The sequence below is a fragment of the Falco peregrinus genome, chromosome 6, assembly GCF_023634155.1.
Source record: "Falco peregrinus isolate bFalPer1 chromosome 6, bFalPer1.pri, whole genome shotgun sequence".
Taxonomy (NCBI): domain Eukaryota; kingdom Metazoa; phylum Chordata; class Aves; order Falconiformes; family Falconidae; genus Falco; species Falco peregrinus.
In genome coordinates, this window is record NC_073726.1 from 64,380,586 (window position 1) to 64,397,002 (window position 16,417).

General features: G+C 39.8%; 1 protein-coding gene across 4 annotated transcripts in view; it reads left to right on the plus strand.

The window, feature by feature from the left end:
- Positions 1-16,417, plus strand: part of KIAA1549 (KIAA1549 ortholog) — a 154,262-nt gene that overhangs the window by 103,516 nt on the left and 34,329 nt on the right. For all 4 annotated transcript variants that reach the window (XR_008747813.1, XM_055808427.1, XM_055808429.1 and 1 more), the window contains exons 9-10: positions 1,027-1,204; positions 3,319-3,503. Coding sequence is in view for 3 of the 4 variants with exons in the window: in XM_055808427.1 (XP_055664402.1) it covers positions 1,027-1,204; positions 3,319-3,503 (363 nt within the window). In the remaining variant the exon portion in view is untranslated. The remainder of the gene's footprint in view (positions 1-1,026; positions 1,205-3,318; positions 3,504-16,417) is intronic.

A 16,417-nucleotide genomic window follows, 5' to 3' on the forward strand; every position in this document is an offset into this window, starting at 1 on the left:
CTCTTTTCAGGTAGTTATAGAGAGCAGTAAGGTCCCCCCTCAGCCTCCTTTTCTTCAGACAAAACAACCCCAGTTCCCTCAGCTGCTCCTTAAAGCCTTGTGCTCCAGACCCTTCACCAGCTCCGTTGCCCGTCTCTGGACACGCTCCAGCACCTCAGTGTCTGTCTTGAAGTGAGGGGCCCAAAACTGGACACAGTATTTGAGGTGCAGCCTCACCAGTGCCAAGTACAGCAGGATGATCTGTTCCCTAGTCCTGCTGGCCACACTGTTTTGGATACCAGCCAGGATGCTGTTGACCTTTTCGGCCACCTGGGCACACTGCTGGCTCATGTTCAGCTGGCTGTCAGCCAGCACCCCCAGGTACTACTATATTTACAGATATTTCTGTAGATTTCCCAGGGTCCTGTAGCACATGAGTAATGCTTGTGTAATTAGACACTGATATATTATTCCAGCAATGTTGTTTTCCTGTTGAAGACTTCTCAGGATTTTTTGTATAAGTATTAGGTGAAAATATCCTGAATTTTAGTTTGGAAGTAAATTATTATTACCAAATATCTGTGCTTACCCGATGTTGACTTAAGCACTTCTCAGATGAGAGAATTAGCCTCTGTGTATGTTGCCTTTGCTGCGTACAGTATTTTGGACCATTACACATGGCACATCTTCCCATTGGACTTCTCTGGATATCGACAGTTTCCAAACTGTACCAGTTCGCAGCAGTTACATGGTTAGTATGATAACATACTCTCTGGTGACACAGAGAGAGGGATGTTCTTTAACAGCAATTGTATTTCTGCATCATAATACAAAGTGGAATCTTTTTTATGCGCTAGGGGGTTGCACACAGTGACAAAGACGGATACTGATGCCATCTTGGCAAAGCTGCTCCAAATGTTTCTTTTTAGATGTGTACTTAAGGTCCAGGCTTTGTGAAGGGAAGGGGGAGAGTGGGTAAAGATCAGATGTATGGGAGCCCCAAATAAATACAACTTAAAATGTAAAAGCTTTTCGATTTCTTTTCAGATTGTGAATGTGTCACGGTTAGTTGGTGTTGATAACCCTGTGGAACTGATCTATTTTGTGGAGGACCAGGATGGAGAGAGACTCAGTGCTCTGAAATGCTCAGACCTGATGAACAGAGTTGATATCCAGCGGGCTGCAATCATCCTTGGATACCGCATTGAAGGGACTGTTGCACAGCGTAAGTCCTATCAGATCCACACTGATGCCAAGCAAAGAGGAACAGGAGGGGTGGTGTTAGCTTTGGAGGTTACGGCACTACCCACTGTTGCACTGTTTGGTTCTTGGGATGCTGCAATTTTGACGCTCCAGAGGAAATAAATTTTAGCAGCCTTGCAGTGAGCTATGTGGTGTTGCTTTGCTTCTTGAAGACTGCTGAGCTTGGAATTCCGACAGGGTCTTCAAGTGCAAGCCTCACTGCATTCAGTTCAGTGCTTCTGCTAGAAAAATACTGTGCTAAGTTCTTGCCATTTTCATCTCTTTCTGCTAGTTCAATATTTCTTTACAGCTTATCTTGCCCAGGAGCTTGCACAAAACCCACAATGGTGAGATGCAAAGGCATCAGTGTGAAATGAGCATTTCCTTTAGCTAAGCAATGGCAGCAAAGTTCAACAAGTCACTATTTTTTTGTCTGAATTATTGTTTCTGTGAGTGAAAGATGTAGGCTAATACCAGTTGGGGCATTTTGAAGGGTATAAGTGAAAAGGAACAGGTTATTTCTTCCATTGATTATGATTTACCTGATTTTTATTTGTTTGTCCATCAGTAATATGTAAGTAATGCAATCTTTCATAAAGATAATGTAAAAGTCGTGTGATCTTTTACTAGATACGCATCTGAATAAATATGACAGGTCATATAAAGTCATATAATGATGATATTCATGAACCTTGGTATATAAATAATTTGGTGCAAGGAGCGAGACAGAAGCCCTACTCAAAATTCCCGGTTATGATTAGGAAAGAAACTTGGAAGTATTTTAAAACCGTAGCAGGCAGGTATCTGCAAAATGCCTCATTGATATGAATGCTTAATTACATTTTCATGTTCTTTGTGCAATATGGAAGCATGAGTTGCATTGTACCATGAGGTATTTTACCAATAGAACAAGCATGTTTCTAATTTTTAAAATTCTCTGCAGAAAGAAAAGAAAGAAAATAGTAATAATTGCACCATCTGGATGTGTTTCTAAGTTTTGTCCCTCATTAAAACAGTGGTTCAAGGATAGGTCAGTAGCTCATGTACATCTGTTTAGTATGTGTTAATGGACTGTAGTATTAGTTAGAAATCCAGAAAGCTGCAAGAATAAATTCCCTTTACAAAAACGGTAAGTGTTGAAAAAACTTCGTGAAGTGTTTACAGCTTATCCTGCATGTTGGAACTTGTTTGACACATCACTAAGAAGTTCATTTAAGAGGCATAGAATTACAGAGATTTTTAAAGTGTTTCTTATTGAAGAAACTACAAAAAAAGGTTATTTTTATAACAGAAAATATAATGTCGTAAATGAGCTGTCAGATGAATAAAGTATAAGAATTATTTTATGTTCTGTTAAACTCTTAAGTTCATTGTTAGAATGGCTATTAATAAAATTATACATACAAATAAGGTTTTATGGAAATACTCTCTTTAACTTGAAAACATAATTTTAGGACAGTGCATCAGTTTGACCAGAAGTGTATTACTGCTGTGGTATTTAGTCTCGCGTAGAACCACTGAGCAAAATAGAGCAAATGGAAGTTTTGTCGATAATTCCAGCTGACTTTTTACAAGTGTGGTTTGATTACGCTTTCTGGTAGTTTTGTCTTCTGTTTGGGACTTAAAGGATCTCACACTGACAATGAAACATAAAAGGAAAAAAATAATAAGAAATGCAGAATTGTACATCTTGAGGAGAAGGGTCTTACTGAATTCAAATGGACTGTGATTATTGATGAGGAAGGTAACAAAATATCAAATGTTCTTCTTGCCATTTGTCATCTTGTCTTCTGGACCCATTACACTGTCAGCTCAGTTTTGGGTTACTGAATGATGTGGCAGAAATGTATTTTCATTAGTATTTTAAGCACAGGTCTTCAGAAGGTAGGCCAGGACAATCAATCACCTGCCCCAGGCTTCCTGAGCATGATGTACCTTAACTTCTAAGTGGCATGACATTTCCTGTGATGTGCAGCTGGTTTCTGATAAATTCCTTAACTAGCATTTGCAAGACCATAAAAATATGTAACCTTGAAGTGTTCTCAGTTTAAAATATATAACCGCATAATATTGCTGTCTTCCTTTTCAACTTCACAGCTGTGGAGAAGCTGAAGGAGTCCACCTCAGAGTCACAGAATAGCAACCTATGGATTATTGTTGGTGTGGCAGTCCCAGTTGCTGTGGTGCTTCTGATCGTTATTATTTTATACTGGAAACTTTGTCGAACAGACAAACTGGAGTTTCAGCCAGACACGATAAGCAACATTCAGCAACGACAGAAGGTAAAAGGGGAAGCTGTGCTGATAGGAGCTTAAGTATTCTGAGCATAAATGAATGTGAGAGTCTAGGGAACACCTAGCATCCTTAAATGGCATGTGGAAACACAGTTTTGGAGCCTTCTAGTTTAAAAGGAAAAAAAAGAAGGAAAAAAAAAAGGGAAAAAGTAAAATGATAGTTGACATCAAGATTCCAGTAGTGTTTTATTTGTTCTCCTAGGTATAGGATACTGTGTTAGATGGCTACATCTTTCTGAAACGTGGGCACTGAGGCTGAAAGGAACTTTTCTTTATTACTTCACTTCAAGGTTTTGGCTAGGACTGAATAAGAGGAAATGTATTGAGTGTTGAATCACTGACCTTGTTTTCCGCAGAAGGCAGAATTTTTCTTTAGAAAGCTTTCTAAATTAATTTGACAGCTAAACCACACCATCCGTTATACCTCATGCTGGAACTAGAATTTGTCTAGCCTCTCCTTGCTGCTTTGTATTCTGCTGGGGCTCTTGCATTGCCGTTGTGGAAGTGTTGCTAGAACTTTAGATTATTGGATCTGCATGAGACTGCATGGGTGAATGTGTTGGCTGGAGTGCTGGAGAACTGGGTTAGGATGGTGAGAAATTCAGTATTCTGTCGTCTTCCTGCCCAAGACTGTAGATTAAAAAATATATGATCCAGGAATTTCACAAAGGATGTATTCAGTGAAAAGAATGGAAAAGTGACTAAAGGGTTATAAATCCTACTTTTCCTTCTTAAAAATGAAGAGAACCAATCTGGCTGTCAGAGATGCTTATTACTGACTCTACCTTCAGAGGCATTATTAAAGGCAAAATAATCTGCCTGTGTTAATCCTGTGGTACTGTAACCTCATGTTCAGTCATATAGTTTTTTCTGTAACACGTCTTGTCTGTACACCATGCTGCCTTTCAAGATAATTAATGACGTGAAAGATGAGAGAAGCAGAAAGCAGTTTCACTTCCAACGCAGTCAGAACAAATCGATAGTGACTTGCACTTGTATTGCCACTGCAGATTGAGTGTCAGAATTGAGGTCAGCAACAAGTGGTACCCTTTGATGAACTTCACCCCCTGGTACCTTGTTTCACCTGTGCTGTGGTAATATGTAATGCAGATTTTATTGAAGAAGTTCCCTGCAGTAGTTTCAGCTAATTTGAGAAGGGTCGTACAAAAAAGGTAGGAGAGGGTCATTACCCCTGGTATATGATTCCATCACATATATTTTCGGTACCTCTCTGCTGTCACAAGTTTTTTGTAAGAAAGCAGTTGGGTTGGGTTGGCTGTAAGGCCAGAAACATCTTTCATAGTTGTACTTTCTTTTAGGAAAATGGCTTGGTGGTTTTTCTCCACTGCTTCCACAGTGTTCTTCAACTTAATCATTCATGAGTCAGAAGCCTTGAACTTGTTTGTATGCAAGTCTCATTTCAGTTCACCTAGGGAGCCTGTCACTTTGCCTTCTTTAGGGAAGTCACTGTAAGCAAACTAGAAAGAACCAGTAAGGACATCTAGTCCAATCCTTTTGCCATGGATGGTTCATACTTTAATACTAAATGAGGTACAGCAATAAAAGGTGTCTTAGATTTTTATTGCTTAGCACATCAGACAACTGGCAGAGTCTACTTTGAAAACAGTTTTCCTCTTTTGCCCAAGATCCAGAACAAAAATAGTACTCTGGCTTCCTTAGTGCAGGCTGTCTTCAGGATTTCTTCTTGTGTTCAAACGGTGGGTTGGAATTCCAGGTCACAATAGGGTTTAAGAAGCTCTGAAGACCCCCAGAGAGTCACAACGCAGAAATGATGAGGAACATTTGGTTTGGTCCTGCCCTTCAAAATTATTTGTGGGTTTTTGTACTTTTTATTACAGTAAATGCAAATAAATGATCAAAGGAGTGAAATCATGTGGTCGAGGATTTAGGTCTGTAAATAAATTCAGTTTAAAGATGGACTCGGACTCCCTCTTCCTCACCCCACCCACGGTTATTTCTGTTCCCTCTTTACTGAGCTTGACTTTGGTACCAAAGGAAAGTGAAGGCCTGCACTGCATCTGTAAATGGAAGGATATTTAGTTAAAGATCTGGGTTTTTCTCTTGGAATCAATATTTCATTGGTAAAACCCATAAAGATATATTTATAGTGCTAGCTCTTTTCACTTCCATTAATCTTTTAAACAATTTTCTTTTAATGTTAATGTAGAAATGGAATGTGTAAATATCAAAGTATTTTATTAACATATGCATGGCATATCCATACTGGAAATAGAAGACAATTCTTTTCAACCATGTAATAAGTCTACAATGTGTTTTGCATTTGAAAATGTGTGTTAGTTGGAAGATAAGAAACTGAGACACCCTTTTCTTGTTCAGATGAAATAGGATATCATACTGTACTGGTGCATCTCCAGAGGTATCACCAGTCTATTTTTCAGTATTTTTAGTTAGCTATTTTAACATAGCAGATCAGTGGGCAGCTTAATAATCCGTTAGAACTCACAGTAGCAGCTCATAGCAAATTATGTTGCCTGTGACTTAAAAAGCCTGGAACAAGATTGGGAGTGGGGTGAGGGGAAAACCTGTTTGCTTCGTGCTGCTAAGAAAACACTTTGCCACTGAAAGGCTGGTTCCTTGGAAAGTCAAGAGAAAGAACTTCAGTAAATGTACAGTAACACAGATTACATAAGAAAGACTTTTGCTGAAGCTTTTTATTCTCAGATTAGAGTCGCTCTTCAAAATTTGCGTTCTTCTTTTCAAAGAGATGCTTTAAAGATACTACAAATTTTCATGGATTTTGTAGCCCTATGTGTTATTCTAGTACCATTTTCCTTCCTTCCTTTCACTTAATCACTTAATTCTGGTTTTAAACTCTGCTTTTTCCCGAAATATTTTTGGTATGCACTCAGGCAATATAATTATTCAAGTTTTAATTTTAGTTTTCCATACGTAAAGATTTACAGAGTAGGTATAACTTCTGTGTCCCTGTGGCCACCATTAAAAGTCATAAGCTGCATTACCCTCACAGTCTATCTTCTGGTAAAGCAAACCAGTAATGTTTTCTGTTGGTAGTAAGACCCTATGTGCCTTTCGGGGGTGTCCTGAGGGTATGGCTGCCTGGGTACACCTCAACGAGGTAGAGATCAGCAGGTAGTTGTTACGTGCAACAGTTTATCATACTGGCCAGTGTATCGTGCCAGCACAGCTAACCTGCTTTGCTCCCTTCTCTGCTCTGTGGACACCCTTTTAGAATATTTGGGTCACAGTTTCTCACTTGTGATGGTCAATAATAGCATGTTTCTCACTTCAGCAGGCATAGCTGCATTGAAAAATACTCAGATCCTGCAGTGACAAACCCACAGAAGTACCCAAGGTTGCACCTGTATTTGGGTGCCATAGCAGTCCTGAAGCTGGGCTTGAGTCCAGATTTACTGCTTGTCCCCACCCTCAAGGCCAGGTCACTCTCAAAGATAATATAGATAACAGCAAAGGTTGTGTTTCTTCTAAGGTGATGGTATGGGCAGGGTAGACTGTATTCAGTGAAGGCCTGCTGTGCAGAGTGGATGTACCATGCCACTTTACCAGTTTCTGTTCTAGCTGGCTGCCTAGTTTCATCACAGGATCAGTGTCTTGCAGACAGGATGGCATAAGGGCCCTTCTTAAAAAGGCTAATAATGTTATCTTCTGCAAAGAATAGGTATGAGAGCTTGAACTCAAACACTAAGGGATGTTTTACTTTTTGGATAGTCTCAGAAGTCTGCTGCTTCAGTGAATATAAGCATGAATACATAGGAGAGAAAACTTTTGTGGGAACTGATGCTAGCAAAACCAGATTTGAAGATTGAGTAATAAAAAATTAATAGATCTTGAAGAGACTCTGATTAGCTAATCTATCCCTCTAACTCAAAGCAGGATTAACAGTACCTGGAAAATATTAGGTTACTGTTTTTGTTCTGGAGATTAGATGGGAAAACATGTTTAGATCAAAGTTACTTGGACCCTTTTTAAACTGGGAGTTAAGGAAGCAGGTCAGAGCAGTGAATTTCTAGACGAGATTCATTGGTCTGTGCAAGGGTAATTCCTTTCAAGAGATGGAACTAAGATATTCAAAGGGCACATAAAGTATTCATGGCTTGTTCTGTAAGCTGTACCATCCTACTGGAAATTCACCTTGATTTGATCTAGGTTGTCGTGCTGGATAAAGATGGCTTTGCCTTTGGAATTAAAAAGATGCGTAAGTGGCATTTTTAAATTACAGAATTTCCTCTCTTGCCATTGCCTGTATCTACCACAACATTGTCCCAACCTCAGCTTTTTTTCTTGTGAAGAAGCTGTGCTTTTTGTAGGGAATTGAATTCTTGCCATGGGTTGTTTTTTTTTTTTTTTTTCATGAAAAAACAGATAAATGTCTTTAATGCCCAAATGATAGTTTTGCTCTGTACTGGACTACTGATGATTTTGTGTGAAAACACTGTCAACCCCTTTCCTCTTCCCCAGAGAGCAAAAAAACATTCTACATACTATCTGTAATAGAAAAAGAGTTAGCAATATTATTTCTTTCTCTGTGGACATACAAAAATTGAAGTGGAACCTGGTTCAGTAGGGATTTCATTTTCCCTGCTGTGTACAAGCATTTGGAGAGAAAAAAAGTCAAATCCCTTGCTAGGACTTTTCAGAGGTAGTGTCAGCTCTAGATTCAGGGAATTCCCTTATAAAGGGCAAGGCTCCCTGCCCTAATGACAAGAATCTGACACTTGTGGACAAGCTCATGGATGGTTTATTCAGGTCAGGGGTCCTCAAACTTTTTAACCAGGGGGCTGGTGCGTGGATGCAGTGGCAGGCAGTCATCTGCGGCTGCTTGGTTTCCCCCCCAACCCCCGGGGGGGTGTGTGTGTCTGTAAATACTGGGGGGCCAGACTGAGGACCCCTGATTTAGGTGGTCTTGGATATTTTCCTGTAAATACTGGGCATAATGAAGCCATTGCCTTTGCAGTGGTAACTTTGAGTAGCTTGCTCAGTTCTTAGTTTTTCAAAGGGCACATCCTGAAAGCCTAGGTGGGAAAAGCCTACCTCACCAGTCAGAAGCGGCTCTTCTCTGGAGCCCCCTGCGTGCCGCTATGATTCTTGAAGGCTGAACATGTCTCTCTGGCTCAGTGTCCCTCCTTTGTGTTTACATGTGGGAAAGGTGGGATAGGTTAGTCCCCACAAAGCCTTGGACAAAGCATACAGTACTGCACCTTCTCCTTGAGCAGTAGCACAGGTAGTGGCAGAGCTGGAGGGCTGCCAATTTGCATCATGTGCCGGCAAACCTCAGCTAATGTGTAATCACCTGGGTACCGTTACCAGCCCTTGCGTGTCTGCTCTAATCTGTGCTGCTTCTGACAGCCAGCCAGACCTTTGTGTGTCACTCACGGTTACAGGTAATGACTCATGCATTCTGCAAGATGTCTGAGAGAAGCTTGTGTGGATTTTTATTTTTCCCCCCAAGCAGGGATATCTGATACCTGAATCTCATGTGTCAGGTGTAACTTTACACCTCTGAATTGAGAGTTTTGCTTATTATTGTGTATTCAGTAGACTACTGCTTGGATGTTCCCAGGATCAAAGAGGCCAGCCCTGCTGGAGGCTAAATACTAGGCTTCTGTTCCTGATACAAAGAATTTCTGTGATACTTTGTCATCCTGTAATGATGCTACTGTTCATCTGTATAATGTCAAGGCAACAGCTCTGCATTGCAGAATAATTCTAGTCAAAAGAGACTCATGTTAAGAAAGGCAGCTGACACCAATCCTATAAAAACTACTTGAAAACTGACAAGAGTTTCTGCAAGAGGTTCATGTCTGTGTCTACTGTTTGCATAACAAATATCATTCATTTCTAATATCAACCTTGACTAACTATCCAAAATGTTGTCATTTTGGAACTGGTGTACAGGTTCTGCTTCAGAGTCAATAGCTGGATTCTAACAAGGAACACAGTATTCAACATACTAATTACTTCTCAACAATACATTTCTCTGATCGCAGTTCCTCTGCAAGAGCTCTTTTGTAGGAACTCTTCTGTTTTAATGAGGATTAACTATTCACAAATTAGAGAAATAAAATACCACACTTAGCTATATACTGCTTATACCAGTAGATCTAAAAAGTAAAATGTCTCCATCTGCTTTTTTATGAACATTTGAGTAGCTGTCATGAGATCAGACGAAAAGGCCTGTTAGCCCAGGTGCCAAAAGCAAAACCCTGCAGAAGGGAGAAAAATATGCCAAGTACCTGTGATGCTTTGTCTTAACTCTTCAGCCTCTAGTTACTTGTGTCTCAGGAACTTTCTCTAGAAGCAATGATATTTAGCAGCCCTCAATGGATTTCTGTTCCGTGAACTTATCCTGTCCTTCTAAACCCATCTGAGCTGCTGACAGGGATTTCCCCAGCATGTTACATGAAGAACCACATCATCTTGTTTCATCTTGCTTTTATCCTGCCACCTTTGTTTTCTGTGATGCCCCCTAGCCCTTCTATTGGAGGGGGACAGTGAACAGCTGATTCCTAGGCACTTGCTTTTTGCCAATCCTGAGTTTACAGATCTCTCTCGTATTCCCATCTTCACCATCTCTTTTTCCAGAGTCCCTGTTTTGTTATCCATGAAAATTGCTGACCTATGCTCTGTCTTAAGTCTTTTAACACTTTTCTCGTTATTTGCAGAGAGGAAGTGTTGCTGTACTGTGGTGTATATGTGCTCTGTCCAGATGGTGAGAGCCATGTTATGAATGTATCCTTTTGCCTCACAAGTAGAGAAAAAAGCTTCCATAATTTGTAATTTTTTTTGATGTGTTGTGCTGCCTCCCTTAGAGGTCATGGTTAATGTTGGAGTTGTGTATGTGGCCTTGGAGGAGTTACTGTTTGACATTGACTTACGGAAAAAAGACTAGTGGAACTGAAACACAGCAGTGACCTGTCCATCCTATAAAGTTAGTGATCTTTTTCTAACTTAATTCTGACACTTCCATCCAACTAGTGTGCAAAGGAACCTCACCAAACTTTGATTAAGATGGTATCCACCCTGCGGCATTTCTGTCTGAGAAGGAAGGCTAAACCTGTGTGTGATTCAGACACAAAATTATGCCTGTTACAGCAGTTGTTTCAGCAGCCTGTGGGCATGTATGTACTTAGAGTTATGGGTTTTCAACAATATACCTCTTGTATTTTGTGAAATTTACTGAGCTGTCACAGTAATATTAGTGTGGCAGGAAGAAGTGCACAAAGGAGAAGAGGAGGGATGATGAAAATCTGAGAAAAACTTGTCTTAAGAAAATATTTCAGAACAGGTGTCTTGAGAATTTCAAGCTTTATAGTTTCGTGAGTTTGGGGTGTTCTTCATTTGTTTTAATTCTACTGCAGCGAAATTTCTGAGGTGGTAGTTTTTTGTGATATTCCTGCTTTACCTCCTATTTGTATGGTGGTGAGCCATAAACCACAGTTTTGATTTCAGAGGAGGGAAGGAGAACCAGAGGCTGTACACTAGCTTGGTCAGATTTTCCATGCCCAGCACTAGCTGCACTGTGCACTGTTTTTTCCCAACTTGATGGTAGAAGCCCATGCAACTACGAGCATGTTTCTTCTATGCAAGGACATGTTTGCTCGACTGCTTTACCTATTTCCAGTAATGGTAATAGTTGACAAAAGTGCTGTTGTGATGACAAATTTGAGACGTAATTTGTATAAAGAGGCACTTGGGCAGCATTTTGTACATACAACCCCTGTTTTGGCCCTCAGATATCAAAACCCTGCTTCTTTTTGAGATGGTGCTTGCCATAGAGGGTACAGGCTGTAACACCGCTGTAATGGGACCGTGTTGGCATCCCACCTAAGAGGCAATATGGTGAACTGCCATTGCATACAATTTTTGCATACATACAGTTACCAAGTGAAGGTATTTAAATTGAATTAGAAACCTTTTTCTATTTTGGTGCTTAAAAACATATCCTAAACCAACAGCAGTAAAGCCTCCCTCTGCACACTTCAGTGATGCTTTGTGGTTTTTTTAAAGTACACCTGGAAAGAGTTTATGTTTATGACGTAGGTTGGTTGCATCGTATCCTATTTCGTAGGCAAAATTGTGTCAATGGCACAATTAAGAAATGTCTGTCTTTTTTCTTATTTTTCTTTTTCTTTTTTATTTTTTTTATTTCTTATTTTTTCTTCTTTCTTTAGCCCTTTTTATTTCTTAAGAAAAACAAATGGGTCTTTTTCACTGTTTTGAGGGAGGCTGTGGGGATGCAACTCTGTTTCTATGTGATCTTCTAATACACTTTTTTGATAAACAAAGGTTTCTTGTGTCTTAACTCAGATATGCATTATTATTACTGAATCACAGGTATAATTTGTGTGCGTACTTTACAGGTAGTCCCTGGCTATGATCCCAAAGGGTTTTATGTTGAAGGAAAGCAATGTAAACAAAAACACAGAGGGTATACTTATGTGCATAAAGGGTAGGAATGATATTAGAAGATTTAGCTGAATAGGAAAATGAGACTGAGAAAGGTGAATGTGCCTCAGTACTTCTAAATTCTTATGTATTGGTAAGTGGTTGTTAAGTATCTCATGGAACAGTCATTGCAAACAATAAGGGTGAATGATCCTTGCGGGAGGAAGAAGTACGTAGCACCTTGGATGGGGTGGTAGAAGTGTGGTGAAAAAAATGAGTTCAAATTAAGAAGACCCTAGGACACACACTAGCAGCTGCAAATAATTTTGCTTACTGGTGTGCTATGAGAGTAGTGCAGTGAATTCACACTACCTTATGCTATGGTGCCCTGGGAATATGGAGAAGGGTTTGGTGGTGTGAATCTCAGGTTGTGGAAGGCAGTTTGCAATGTTTAATAGCTTCAAGCCATTCTAAATCAGATCGACTCACATTTTCAGCCCACGTTAATTTTGGGAACATTGATTCTCATTGCCTTGCTGCGTTTAAACTAGTAGACTTGAAAACATTTTTTTATGTAAAGTTTCTTTACCCTGTAATTTTTGTGGCATTCCATGTGATAGCATGTTAGTAAGGTTGTATGTCAGCAGGACTTCTTTACAGGGGTTCCTGCCCTGTTCATAGATTATGTACCAACACTAAAGTATTGGTTTTGAAATCATGCTTAGCTCTTTTGTTTCCTTGGAAATGTATTTTAACAGCCTCTGCTCAATGCATCTAGCTCTACAAGGAAGAAGGCAAGACTGTGGTATAAAAAAATCAATAGAAAATTGTCTTAATACATTATTTCTCATATTACATCCAAATTCAAATGCTATTAGCAGGAACTACAGGAAGAATAAGTGTATTTCTTCTCTTCTGCTTTCTGCTGAAATTATTCACTGACCTGTGTGTGCAGTATTTGCTTTCTTGAGAAAACATTGTTGACATTCCTGATGTGTCTCTGCATCTAACAAAACAATATGTTGGCAATCATGTTATATTTCTGTGACTTAAACAGTATTGAAACTATTAGCTGCTTTCATGGAATAAGTCTTGACCGAGGTGCACAGACATGGTAGAGTTCTGCAGAAATGATTCACTTTTTCTACAAATTGAGCTTCAAGTACTTTTTTTTTTTTTAATTCAGTGTGTGACAATAGAATTTAAGCACTGTCTTGACTTACCAATTTGAAATCATCCTCCCCTTTGATTTCAGCTGGTTCTGCATTTGTATAATGGCGTAACACCTTATAAATGCAGTTTAGACGTGTTCATTCTGGTGGTAAGCTTCAGAGTAGTTTATCTTTTGCCTTTCACAAATACATAAAGATAAAACAAATGGAAACCTTCTCTAACAAGTTACATTTAAAACAAGAAATCCTTGCTAGTACTGGTTTTGTGCGCCATTAGGAAAAGGTACTTGAGGCTGATAAAAAGAGGCTCAGTTTCAGCACCTGAATAGGTAGTGGTATCAGCACAAATGTGCTCTTAAAAAGATCGTATTCTTCCTTATTGGTGGTTAATTTATGAGTAGTAGGTGACTGATCCACACATAGTATTCTGACTAGCTGTCCTAAGATGAGTGGAAGTCATCCAGTTCGTTACACTATATAACTTGATATGAAGAGAAGGAAGAATTCAGCAGTTGGTATGCAGAAGTTCATAAGAAAAAGCAGGAAACATCTTCACTCAGTATTTGTTCCTTCCACTAGGTCTTGGTGATCTTGTCTTGCAGAAAGCAGACTTGCGTTTCAGTTTCCGTCAGACACTTCTCACTGAAAATGTAGATTTTCGTTAGTATCACTTCTTGGTTAAAATCATAATGTTGCCATGGTCTAAGAGGTGAGGTATCAAAAGTGTAGATTTTTTTTTTTTCCCTTTAAGAAAACAGAGTGGGTTTCTGTCAGCATTGCTTCTGTAGTAGTAATTATAATAGTATTTCTATTTCTCAAATAATGGGTATTATTTTTAAGAAGTAATTTTATCTTTTTGTTGAGGATCACTTTTTCATATTCAGTCAGGTATCATGTTTTATATATTTGTATTTTTGCATTATGATTTTTTATCATGTTTTTTTCATTCATACGTACAAACATGCGTGTACACACATGTGTACAGTTTCTCGTACTGTTCATGTATTGCCTGGAGCTGGTAGTGCCAACTTAAGCTTTTTTAGCAGGAGATACTTAGAAATGTTATTTGGCTGTACCAGCTCTGCAAGACTCGAATCATCCAGGCCAAAGTCTTCCATTCAAGTGCAGTTTCATACTGAATGGTTTTATTAAGATGGTAAGAGCTTGTTCTTTCAAAGAATGAGGTTAAGAGAAAATCAAGTGCTCTGTCCAAATTTTAAAAATCATTTTGGAGAAGCTCAGTACATATTCTCAGCCTTTGGGGGTGCAGGGTGGTGAAGGAAAGGAAGCTGTAGCAGAAGGTTATTTTGTGTGAGGGAAATGTTTTTGCTGAATCTGTGGGGAACTGCCCATTTCTGACCAAGTTATAAACCTTTAGGAAAATATTTGCATGGGAATGGACTTGACATAGACTTGTTAGAGATTTACCAGTTAAATTCTTGTAGGATTACACCTGTTTGGCACATACAAACTCTGTAGAGCTGTACCTTAAAAGCTGTGCACAGAGATTGTTACAAGGCCAGGTAAAGCAATGAGCCTCAGGTTGTTGGCTAGTGTAAGCTGGAACTGGCAGCTGGCAGGCAGAGGGAGAGAAGGGCAACAGGGCAGGACGGGAGAGACTGGTTCTGCTGGGCTAGGAAGTGTAAGACCAGATGAGGAGTTTGCCTGACTGCAACTTCAGGAAAATAGAGCCACGGGGTCTGTGGTGCCTGGGGTGAGTGCTCCTTGAGGCCTGGAGTGGGGATGCCTGAGACTTGCCAGTCCTCTGTTGCCAGCAAGTGTCCATGAAAGCCATTGGCAAAGTCTCAGCCACCCTAGCTGTGGATGTGCATAAAGGAATACATCCTTTCTCTTCTTGCATCCCCTTCTTCTTTCACTATGTGTCTGCCAGCTTCTGCGTGAAATCAGATGGGTATCCTGGTTTGGTTCTACAGATAACATTCTTACATTATACCCAACTTTGACATAGACTGGGCCTTCTGCTATTAGTCAAGGAGCCAGCAGGGTGGGAGAGAAAGCTAGAGAGCACCTATGGAAGAATTAAATTTATGATTTTGTAACTCAAGACTATTGCCAATGCCCTATGCATGAGAAGATCCAGTTGTGACTGTTCAGACAATCTTAAGTGTGCTGTTTGTTATAGTATGAGTGCTTGTCTTTGCAATACGAACAGTCTTTTTAATTCATCTCCTGTGTGATCTGTCGGCAGATCAACATTTGTGTGTACATATGCTGTGGTGTACGTACATTTTGATATGCTGTGGTGTACGTACATTTACACATAAATATATCTGTCTCTGTAACTGTGCTCAGACAAAAGGTTATATTAGACTGCAGCTAGGAGTGAGACTATTCGAAGTTAAAAGATTAACAATCTGTATTTTTGCATGTTGTTTTACTCCCCAGATGGTTTACAAAGCCAGTGTGCTAGAGTTAGCTCTAAGGTCTGTTGAAATGCATGCTTCAGACATGCAGCGATCTTAATAAAACTGTACTAGTAATTCCAGTATTACTAGGATGTTTGTCTCTTCAGCTGTGCTTGTCCACCCCACCAGTCACAGTATTCAAAAAGCAGTAGTACCTTCGCGGGGCCAAGTCAAGTGTGCTCAGGAAAGGGTAGAGCACTACCATATTTGTTGCATAAGAATTGAGGCTAGCGCATGAAGACTGTCATCATCTTTGGAGCAAAGGGGGCTGGAGGCAGTGCAGGGGAACGTAGTGAAACAGAGGAAGTGATCATCAGGAATCAGCAGCATGGTGTATAGGCACGAGCGTGGAGTGTGAAAGGGTTAGAAGGGAAACACTGAAAGGGTTCAAAGGGAGAGTGCTACACACAGGAATATCTTCAAAGAGAATAGACATAATGGCAAGCAGATCAGAGGTGGAGGTGGGGTGACTTAAGAGGAGTTTCATTAATCAAAGTGCTGCAAGCTGGCATGATAATTCTGAAAGTGGAAGTGAAAAGGTCCTCTTCAGAAAGTATCTGGGGGAGAATTCATGGAGTTTGGGGGTTGGTTTTTTTTTTTTTAAGTGAGCAAGATCTTGAAGGCAATGTTTCATCTCTGAAGGGCGGGAAGTTTCAGGAAAGGTTCACTAGGTGTCTGACTCCAAAAAGTGTTACACCTTCACCTGGTCTAGCTCAACAATGCCTCTTTGAATCAATGGTTGCAGTTTACATAGATTCAGTAACTGTATCACCCATAATGCTGAATTGAAGACTGTTGTAAAGCCCAAGAAAAATGGAGTATAGTGGAAGACATCCAGATTTGTTCAAATAATAAGCTTACTCATTTTGTGAGAAATGAACTCCAAAACCTCAACCAT